We start from the raw sequence: 11,339 nt of genomic DNA, 5'->3' as shown, positions 1-11,339 counted from the left end.
AAATAAAAATAACTAAACATAAAAAGAATAGTTTTGACAACACTATGTTTTGTTTACGCGCAGTGTTGTCAAACGAATTTTTCATTACAAAACTTTTATTTTTTAACTTCTAGACTTCAGTTTATAATAATAAATGTTGTAGTGTGTTTAAGTACTGGATATGTTTACAATATATTGTTAGTGTGCTATATAAGTAATTTTAATAACATTAAAGACAATCTGTTAATTACATTTTTTTTAGTTTGCCTTTATTAAAATCTGAAATAACTCAACTTTTGACAGTTTGAGGATGACGTTTTAAAAGTTTACCTTTTAGTTTCAGTTCTTTTTTTATCGTATTTTTGTTTTACTGAAGTACAAAGTATATATTGTGCTTTAAATTTTTAGCCTTTTTGTTTTAAAATGTTTTTTTTACATGTTTTTAGAGAAAGTTTATTATGTTTACTGTTTTGGCAATTTGTATAATATTGCCACAATATGCTTTGAGTGACAATTATATTTTAGAAGAACCGACATCATGTGAAGGTAAATAACCTAAACTATCAATTTAAATTTAATTAAGGTGACACTTTTTAAATTTTCACTTCAAAAAGTAGGGCTAAGTCTTAAAATAAGATTTATCAGCATGGTGAAGTGGTCAGAACATTTGGTTTTAATACATGAGGTCCTGGGTTTGATCCCCAGTAAATATAAAAAAGAAAAAAATCTAAAAATAAGAAAAAAAGAATTATTTTATTTAAACCACTTGTTCTGTTGGTCTGTTAGTGGATAAGTTATTTTTTTGCTTGCACTATTAAAAATTTTTTTTAGTATGTAAATATTTTGTGACGGAATTGCAAACAAGATTAGATGAAACCGGAAAATCAAAAGAAATTTTAAGAACTGGGCATGGTCTTGATACAAGAAATCGCAAGGAATTTTCTTACAAAACATCGTAAATATTATTTTTTATTGCATTTTTATATTGGCTTTTTTTTGAAATATTTATTTGTAGATATTTTATTGTTTTTTAAACAATAAATATTTATTAAAAAAAATTTTTAAGAATTTTTTAAATTTTTTTTTAGTAAATTTGGTATTAAATTTTATTTTGTTGTTGTTTTTAATTTTATGACTTTAAGATATTTTAAGAAATGAAATCATCAAATATGACATGTAGAATTTTAAAATCACTTCTATATTACAACATCCTGTTTAATCTACAGCATACTTATTTCAAATAACATTAAATCATAATCAGTTTTCAGACCAACACACATAATTTAATTTTGCATCTTAAAAAAATTTAAAAGGTCCAATTTTTAAAAATTATTTTTTTCTTTTATAATTTTTTTTTATTTTTATACTTACAGAGAACTCAGATTAGTTGAAGCGATGGATGGAATTTGTGAGAAAATATTGGAATATAACATGCACAAAGAAAGAACCGGAAGTTTAAGATTTGCAAAAGTATATTTTCGATATTCTTAAATTTAAATTATATTGCCATCAAGTGACAAAAATATTTTATTATCAAATCAAAATAATTCTAATTTTAGTTGGACTGTTTGTTTAGTTAGTTTTCCTGTAAAATCTTTTTGTAAAGCAGTGAATACACAAATTTGCCTGGCAGCATAGTGTAGTGGGTATAACATTTGGCTTTACTACGAGGTACTGGGTTCGATCCCCACTGCTTTTATGTTGTAGTGCCCTTGAGCAAGAGGCTATAAACCAAATGAACTCCTGCTGAGCCACCCTTTATCAGCAGCTTAAATTTATATTTAGTTATTAATTTTTCATAATTTATGTTCTGAACAAAAACTTATTTTTTTTAGGGAAGAAGTGAAACTATGGAAACGTTAGAAGGACTAGTTGCAAAAGGTGTAAAAGTTGATTTGGGGATTCCCCATGACCTATGGGATGAACCCTCTGTTGAAGTTACTATCATGAAAAAACAGGTAAAAGTTTCGGTGTACAGATTTATAAAACTTAAAAAGTATTTATTATAAACCGGCAGCGTGGTGCAGAACACTTACACACTATATAAGGTCTCGGGTTTAATTCCCACTGCTCTAATGTTGTAAAGCCTTTGAGTAAGGTGCTTAATCAGCAGTTTAATTATCGCGCAAAAACTGCCAAAGGCAACTTAAGACTGGGTGATGGTAATTGATGTTACTTTATGTTTAGGCCGTGAAGTCGGTTTTTCCAAATCAAGGATAAAGATATCTATAAAATTTTCGAATAAGTATAAATTTGTTTTTTAAAATATTTTTAGTGTGAGCAAATGCTGGAAAGGTATGAAGAAGTAATTGAAGATTGGTATTTTCACCAACAAAGCAACAAACAACTATTAAATTATTTGTGCAAGGAAAGTGTACTATCTAATGGAAATCAATGTAATTATTTTAATTTAAATTTAAAACAAGAATTTATTATAAATAGCTTGGAAAAAATATTAAAGTTTTTTTTAAATATTTTAGTGCAATATTTTTTATTAACTATTTTCTTAATTGTTTTTATTTGGGGCTGATATTAAAACCAATTTTTCAAAATTTTGATATTTTGAATAATTTTTTTCCATGTGTACTTATTCTTGATGTGATTATAAAGAGTAACATCAGTTACTCCGATCCAGTCTTGAGTTGCCTTTGGCAGTTTGGAATATTAAAAATTATAATTGTTCGATATTCACAACTGCTGATTAAGTGTTGGCTCAGCAGGAGTTCACACCGTTTATAGTGCTTAACTCAAGAGCACTACAGCATAAGAGCAGTGGAGATCGAACCTAGGATCCCATGTAGCAAAGCCAAGTGTTCTGACCACTACACCACCCTGCCAGTATTTCTTTATGTACTTTAAAATATTTTCCAGCATGTTTGGATGAGACGTGGACAGGCAAAGAAACAAAATACCCCAAAGAAGAAGAAGAAAAAGAAAAGAAAAAATCCAGAAAGAAAAAAAAGAAGAAAAAGAAAAATAATAAACCGAAAGGGGATTCGGATTCAGATGACAGTACTGATTCTGAAAATAATATAACCACTGATAATAAAATAAAAGAAGAGTTATAAATTTAACTTTTAAAAAGTATTTTTGCGAAGTTATCATGTTAAAATCTGTTTTTAGTACAGCATTATTAAATAATCAAATTTTCTACTGTTTTTTAAAAATTGTATGGTTGTGCAATAAATACAAATGGCCAGAAAACAAAGTTTTTTTAATTAAAAAAGTGGTGTTAATAGAATTCTATCGAAAAAATTAGTTTTAATGTCAATACTGTATTTTTATTATCCCAGAAATAGTTAATTTATGTAGTGAAGGATATATTTCTTAATAATTATTTCTTTAAAAAAGCCAAGCCACTTACAAATGACCCCCTAAAATAGTTATCTTATAAGTAAGGCAGGTAGTGCTAATAAAAGTTCATACAAAAACAATAGGTTTTGTAATTTATTTTTCTTATTATATACAAATTTAAAAACATTTTTCTCTAACTAGCTGATGTTTTTTAATGTTTTTTTCAATATGAACAAATAATTTATTAAGGATAAAATACAGTACTTTAACGTAGTATTTAGAGTCATAAAATACGACACAATCATATTAAAATGTGTTGCATTGAGTAATGGAAAGTTTTCCAACATTACCGGCATCTGAGTTTTTATGTTATTTGATTGCTTCCATCTAAATTTGTAGTTTTTCGGGACAGTTGTGCATTTATAAATCTTGCGTGATAATTTTAAACGAACATTTGACAGGAATGTTCATTTATTAACAGTTTTATCTGTTTATAATTTGAGAATACGACTTTTTTGATTTTTTTTCGTAAAATTAAAAATTGCTTACCTGTTTCCACAGTTTTTGGTTTATAATTTAGATTTTAAACAGAGTTGTTCCAAATGGCGAATCCCTTACTGTCAGACTTATCCATTTTAAAGCTATCCGAAGTTCATGGAAAGCCAGACCAAAAAACGATGGCTTACGGGACAGCAGGTTTTCGTGGAAAAGCGAATCTGATGGACCATGTTTTCTTCAGAATGGGATTGCTAGCTGTGTTAAGATCAAAGTTAAAGAAAAAGGTTGTTGGAGTAATGGTCACTGCTTCTCATAATCCAGTGGTAAATAATTTGTTTAATTGCAAAGAATTTTATAATTTGGCTATTTATATTTGCGGGGAACAATTTTGCATTATTACATGAGGTCTTGGGTTCGATTCCTATGATTTCTTTGCTAATGTTTATTGCTTTATTTTAAATAAGACCCATAAATGTAATAATGACTTAATTACTGATATATAAAATATGCCTACAATTTTAATAACATAAAACAAATATTTAAAAAGGGGTATATACAATATATATACTTTAAAATTATTATATAAATTTAATTTTTAACTGTTTCATAATATTTTGCAATACAGAAATATTTTTGGCGGTGAAAAAAAAACACATATATTACTTAAACAAAATTACTTTCAAATTTTATGTAAAATTAAAATTATTTTACAGGAAGATAATGGTGTAAAACTGATTGACCCATTTGGTGAAATGTTGGCAGAATCTTGGGAAAAACTAGCAACTAATATTGTTAATACAAGCAATGATAACTTGATTAGTGAAATTACTAAAATTGTCAAAGAGAATCAAATTGATTTAAACGAAACTGCTAACATATTTATTGCAAGAGACACAAGGTATTATTAGTTTGTAGATTCGTTGACCTAATTACTATTTGAAGTGTTTTTTACTTATCTAGACTAGTTGTTTTATAAAAGAACTTTATTTATTTGCTTTATATATATTCATATATATAGGTCATTTTTTGTATTTTTTTTGTATTATGCCAATTATTTTTATTCTATATTATAACGTTAACTACATTTTATCTGATTTTTTATAAACAAACTGCTAAGCCAATACTTATCAGTAGTTTAATTATTGGCTATTATAATCTATAATATCCAAAACTGCCAAAAGCAACTTGAGACTGGGACGGGGTAACTGATGTTACTCTATGTTTAGGTTTGTGTACCTTTCCACATCGGGGATAAAGATATATAATAACAATTTTTAGGTGTATTGTAGATACAAATATACATTTAAATGGTATTTATTCGAATTAGGCCTATACAAAAATATTTACTATTATTTTTTGTTAGGCCAAGCAGTTTGTCGTTAAGCCAGGCAGTATGTGATGGTGTTACAGCTTTGCAAGGTAACTGCAGGGATTTTGGTTTACTGACAACTCCACAACTTCATTATATAGTTGCTGAATACAACTCTGGCAATACTTCAGTCGATGAAGAATATTATTACAAGAATTTCTCAGATGCATATAAAGCCCTTGTCGATGAGGTAATTTAGTTACTAAAGCACTAGGTTTCACAACTTGGGGTCCTTGGATTGATTCCCACTGCTAACATTGAATTAGTTACTAATTGTATTTATTAATCAGCAGATAATACAACCGACAGTGTGGTGTAGTGGTAGGAACACTTGCTACACCACTATGAGGTTGTGGGTTCAATCCCCACTGCTCTAATGCTATAGCGCCCTTGCGTAAGGCGCTATAAACGGTATAAACTCCTGCTGAGCCAGCACTAAATCAGCAGCATAAATACCAGGCAATTATATTCAAAACTGCTAAGGACAACTTGAGACTGGGTTAGGTAACTAATGTTACTCTATGTTAAGGTTAAGCATTGGACCTTTCCATATCGTAGATAAAGATATAAACAAAAAAAAAACAATATTATCACGTCAAATATATCCAACTAAAATGTCAAAGGTATCTAAAGATTAGGTTAACATAGGATTATTACCTCTTATGTTTAGGCTGTGTAATCAGTCTTTTTGCATCTGAATGTTGATGTTATGTTATTTATACTCAATTTAACAATAACATATTTGTTCTGTTTATTCTCTGATTGTTGGGTATTAGATTCTTAAGTAAAAGCATTTTAATATCCTGTTATTTGTGGTGTACATTTAAATTACTTTTTTTATTTGATTTTTTGGGGAAACTAGTAATTTTAAGATTACGTGTTATTGCATCATTCATTTTTTATGTAAACTTTTTGCAACTCAAATACAGTTTAAATATTGCAAATTGCAAAAAACAGGAAATAACTCCATTTATTAAATAGCAATATGCAAATCCAATTGCATTATGCAAATTCAACTTTATGTTAAAAAAATAAATATTTATTTTAAAAAACGAATTTTTTTTTTAATTTTAAATTTTTTTATTTTAGAAAAGTGAGATTTCAACTCTAACGGTTGATTGTGCTAATGGTGTAGGTGCCCCAAAACTTCGCAAATTACATGAACAGTTAGGTGCTAATGTTATCGATCTAGTTATCCATAATGATGGACAATCGAGCAGTGGTGTTTTAAATGAACAGTGTGGTGCAGATTATGTCAAAATTCAGCAAAGAGCACCAAAAAGTACGAAAATTTATTTATGTTTTAATTTTAAAAATAAAACTGTTGTGGTTTAAAATTTGAATTTGTAATAGCAATTTTTAATCGAAATTGTGATCAAAAGATATAGAAGCGTTATTACTTTTTGAACCTTAATTTATTTACCATATTTTTCATTAAAATAACTGTTAATATATAATTGTTAAATAGTTTTTAAAATTATTTTTAAAAATTATAAATATTATATTTAAGAATTTTTTTTTTTTAATTTTTGCATAAAACAATTTTTTAAATTTTTTTATAAATTTTAAATTTTATTTAAAAGACTCAAATTAAATGTGGTTGCTTTTAAATTAAACCATAATTGTTCATTTATTTTTGGCATTTATTTTATATATATATATATTTAAACAATTTTTTTTTATTACACATTTTTAAACCATCATTAAAAAATAATCATTTTTTTCAGGTATAAATTTAGAACCGTTCCATAAATATGCCTCATATGATGGTGATGCTGATAGATTGGTGTATTACACGTTGGACAGCGATTGTAACTTTGTTCTGTTGGACGGGGACAAAATTGCTGCTCTTATTGCACTTTATATTAAAGAACTTGTCGATAAGGTCAGTTTTTGTTTTATTTATATTAAATATTTGGGTTTTAGGTTTAATTCCTACTACTGGAATTTTATATTTAAGTTAAAAAAAAACAGTTTTGGAATGGTTCAAATTAAAACTTAAGGTTACAAGTTTGGTTCCCACTACTGCAATGTTTTGAATAATAAACTAGCTATATATATCTAAAAACTGTCAATAGAATAATATTTTTAAAGATTTTAAATTTTTGATATATTTAAAATATATTTTTTACATTTTGCATGTGATTGTTATACTATAATTACATCACTTTTAATTGCATTACATTTTCAAGCATCTTAAAAGACCATTTCTCATGTAATTAAAATCTTAATTCTCGATACAGGCTAAATTAGAAGTTAAATTGGGCATAGTCCAGACTGCTTATGCTAATGGAAGTTCGACGAAATATCTTGAAAAAGATCTCAAAATTGAAGTGGCTTGTGCTTGTACTGGTATAAAGCATCTGCATCATAAAGCAAAGGATTTTGATATTGGTGTTTATTTTGAAGCAAATGGCCATGGAACGGTGAAATATTAACTTTTTTTTAAACATTTTTTTTTGCAAATTTAAATTTTTTTTTGTGTATATCTTTATCCTCGATGTGGGAAGGTCAAATGCGCGACCTAAACATAGAATAACTTCAGTTACTCCGACCCAGTCTCAAGTTGCCTTTAGCAGTTTGGGATATTATATAGATTATAATTGCCCGGTAATTATACTGCTAATTAAGTGCTGGCTCAGCAGGAGTTCATACCGTTTAAAGCGCCTTACTCAAGCGCCTTAGCATGGGAGTTTATAGCGCCTTAGCATGGGAGCAGTGGGGATTGAACCGTCGACCTCAAGCATGGGGTAGCATGTGTTTTTACCAGTACACCACGCTGCCAGTTTGTATATATAATATTAAACTTGATAACCTTGACAAAAATTTTTTTTCTGAACCTTAAGAACTAAAATTTTGGAATAAAAAAATTTATTTAAAAAACGTGTAAATTTAAAATAGATTTATACACCTTTTTTTAATTTTGTTTTTAATAACAACATGGTATTGTATTATAGTATTAATTGTTTAACTTCACCTGTTTGTTTAAATTTTTGTTTACCTAAGCAACAAATATTTGTTTTTTTGATTACATGTTTGCCTACTTTTACTTTAGTTTTAGTTAATTTTTAATTTATTACAGATTGTTTTTACTCATATTTTAAAAAATATTTCAATATAAAACTTATACTTTAACTGAAATATTTTTAATTTTACGAATAGAATTACCGGCAGCTTGGTGTAGTGGTAAGAACACTTGCTACACCACACATGAGGTCATGGGTTTAATCCCCACTGAGCTCATGCTGTAGCGCCCCCAATTCGCTATAAACGGTATAAACTCCTGCTGAGCCAGCACTTAATCAGCAGCATAAATATCGGGCAATTATAATCTATAATATCCCAAACTGCCACAGGCAACTCAAAACTGGGTCGGAGTAACTGATGTTACTCTATGTTTAAGTCGCGCATTCGACTTTCCCACATCGAGGATAAAGATATATACAGAAATAAAATAAAATTAATTATTGATATTTCTTGAAACATGTATATAATATTTTTGTTATTTTTAATTATTTTTTTAAGGTTTTAGTGAAAGATGAATGCCATAAAGCAATAAATGAAGCTTCTATAAACAATGAAAATGCAAAAACACTAAAAACTTTTTTAGAAGTTATAAACGAGGTACAAAATTAAAAAAATTCATTCTTAGATTTTTTGGCGATTTAGTTTTTTCTTTTATAGCCTATATTACAAGTAAAGATTTAAAGGATTTAAATACGTAATATTACAAGTTTGGTTTACTGATAACTTATACTTAAATACATCAGAGTTAGAATAAAAATACACAAAAATTTTGTTTACTAAAAAATAAAAAAAATAATGTCTAGTTCAAGATAAATTTTTTATTTAAAATTTTTTATGTTTTTATTTTAATTTTATAGCACTTTTTTTAGTTATGTTAAAATATTTTAATCAAATTGTTTTATTCATTTTATTTTTTTTCTAAAAAAACAATAAAAGTAACTTTAACTCATTTTTAAACTATTTTTTTTGTATAATTTTATATATTATTGACTTGATATTTTGCCTGAATATTAATTTTTTTTTTGCCACTTTTTCACATTTCAAATTTTACTTTTTTTAGACAGTAGGTGATGCTATGAGTGATATGTTAGCTGTAGAAGCAATCTTATTGGCTAAGAATTGGTCAGTTAGGGAATGGTCACAGATTTATACTGACCTTCCTAATAGACAGCTCAAAGTCAAGGTAAAATGTTTAAAATAACTGAAAAAAGTATAAGGTTTACCCACAGGTTGGGTAAAGATCAGAACACTAGCTTATAAGGTCCTGGGTTTGATCCCCACTGCTCTCATGCTGTAGTCCCTTGAGCAAGGCGCTATAAACGGTATAAACTCCTGCTGAGCCAACACTTAATCAGCAGCATAATTATCGGGCAATTATAATCTATAATATCTTAAACTGCCACAGGCAACTCGAGGCTGGGTCGAAGTAGCTGATGTTACTCTATGTTTAGGTTTCGCATTCGACTTTCCCACATCGAGGATAAATAAATAAAAAAAATTGTTGTTTTAACAATTTACTGAATTTTTCAACCTTTTTTTAACAATTTTTAGGTGCTTGACCGTTCTGCTATACAAACTACAGACTCCGAACGAAAAACAACCAAACCCGAAGGTCTTCAGAAAGCGATAGATAGCATTGTGATGTCATACCCAACCGCTAGGTCGTTTGTAAGACCCTCTGGGACGGAGGATGTAGTTCGGGTGTACGCAGAAAGCGATACTCAGGTATTGTGTTTGTAATTTATTTTTGTACTTGCACTTACTAACTAAGGTACGTGGTTCGATTCCCGCTGCTTTCTATTTAAAAAGAAATGGTTTCAAACTCAACATTTATTAATATTTAGTGTTTAAAAATTTTTTTTACACTCAGAGTTTCTTCCTAAGGTTATGTGTTCGATTCCCACTGGTTCCTAATTAAAAAAAAATCTAAATTCAACATTTTTCATTTAGTGTTCATTATTTATTTTTACACTCGGCTTTACTACCTGAGGTACTTTGTTTGATCCCCACTGCTTCTTATTTTAAAATAGACAAAAATAGTTTTAAATTCACTGCTTTTCTTCTAGTGTTAGTCATTTATTTTTAAACATGGACTTGCTTTGTAAAGTACAGAGTTTAATTCCCACTACTTTCTAAAAAAATAAATTATTTTTAAATTTAAAATGTTACATTTTACATTTTTTATTCAGGAAAATGCTGATAGTTTAGCCAGAAAAGTCAGCATTTTAGTTTACGAACTTGCCGGTGGCGTTGGCGACAAACCAACTGAATAAAAAAAAACTCTTTTTACATAGCTTTTAAATGTATACCTATACTAGAATATGTTAAATGTCTGTAATTTTTTATTTTGTATTGAAAAAATCAACAATGCAGTTGGTGCTAGCGATAAAAATTGCCAATTTTAATTTTTAAGCAATTTATGTAGCATTTTAAAAAAGCAGTTGATAGAAAAAATTGTTAATTTTTGGTTTAGCCTGATAACCTAAATATATATAGTTAGAAAAAAAATTTAACTACTAATGATTTTGGGTATAGTTATATTGGGTCATACCATTATCTCTTTTAAATTTGTAATCAATTTAGGCTTTAGTAACTGGTATTAAAATATACCAACATACTGCTATAGCACATTTATGTGCCTTATTTTATATCAAAACTATATCTTATTCACTGTTTTTTTTACTGATATTTTAACCTGTTAATTTTTTTTTTTTTTTTGAATGATGTTACTTTTTCCAAATTTTGTAATGAAAATGATTTAATTTTAGATATAGTATTATCATTCAATAAATGTAAAAATTCAGTTAAAAATTTAATTAAACTTTACAGTTTTAAATTATTTTATGAAGTACTACTAATTTTTTTTTAATTTGAAATTGTATTTTTATTTTTTCGGTTAAATTCTTCAACAATTTTTTTTTCGTATTTTAGACAAGTTTAGGAATTAAAACTACCAATTAATACACACAAAAACTGTGTGTATTTTTATCATAATTCTTGAGTGTATTTTTGTGCAATTTTATAAATTCCTTCATCTACTAAAGGCCAAATTTTTTTTACTAATCATGCTACATAGGCGAATTATGTAATTTTTATTCGTTTTTTCTCTTATATTAAAAGTATTATTTTACTCTATTTTATTATGTTATATATCTTCTGATTTTGGAGTTCG

The 11,339-nt window shown here is 27.5% G+C and overlaps 2 protein-coding genes across 3 annotated transcripts; both read left to right on the top strand.

Moving 5' to 3' along the window:
- Positions 1-429: 429 nt before the first annotated feature.
- On the top strand, positions 430-3,173 carry LOC145742912 (protein canopy 4-like). Its single transcript, XM_082560754.1, has 6 exons — positions 430-525; positions 811-934; positions 1,353-1,449; positions 1,815-1,937; positions 2,255-2,375; positions 2,851-3,173. The coding sequence occupies exons 1-6, from the start codon at positions 438-440 to the stop codon at positions 3,045-3,047; spliced, it is 750 nt and encodes a 249-aa protein (XP_082416880.1). The 5' UTR covers positions 430-437; the 3' UTR covers positions 3,048-3,173.
- A 666-nt stretch (positions 3,174-3,839) lies between these two features.
- Positions 3,840-10,860, top strand: LOC145741587 (phosphoacetylglucosamine mutase-like). 2 transcript variants are annotated; one of them, XM_082559190.1, is made up of 10 exons: positions 3,840-4,094; positions 4,485-4,669; positions 5,135-5,330; positions 6,230-6,422; positions 6,868-7,025; positions 7,384-7,566; positions 8,666-8,764; positions 9,228-9,350; positions 9,719-9,892; positions 10,357-10,860. In XM_082559190.1, exons 1-10 carry the CDS (start codon positions 3,876-3,878, stop codon positions 10,438-10,440), a joined length of 1,614 nt encoding a protein of 537 aa, XP_082415316.1. In that variant the 5' UTR covers positions 3,840-3,875; the 3' UTR covers positions 10,441-10,860. The 2 variants fall into 2 exon arrangements, with proteins under 2 accessions (XP_082415316.1, XP_082415317.1); XM_082559191.1 differs by lacking the exon at positions 10,357-10,860 and adding an exon at positions 10,038-10,287.
- The last annotated feature ends 479 nt before the right edge of the window (positions 10,861-11,339 follow it).

Source organism: Corella eumyota, chromosome 2, assembly GCF_963082875.1.
Source record: "Corella eumyota chromosome 2, kaCorEumy4.1, whole genome shotgun sequence".
Classification (NCBI taxonomy): domain Eukaryota; kingdom Metazoa; phylum Chordata; class Ascidiacea; order Phlebobranchia; family Corellidae; genus Corella; species Corella eumyota.
The sequence above is the reverse complement of the archived record's forward strand: the minus strand, read 5'-3'. Positions and strand labels throughout refer to the sequence as shown.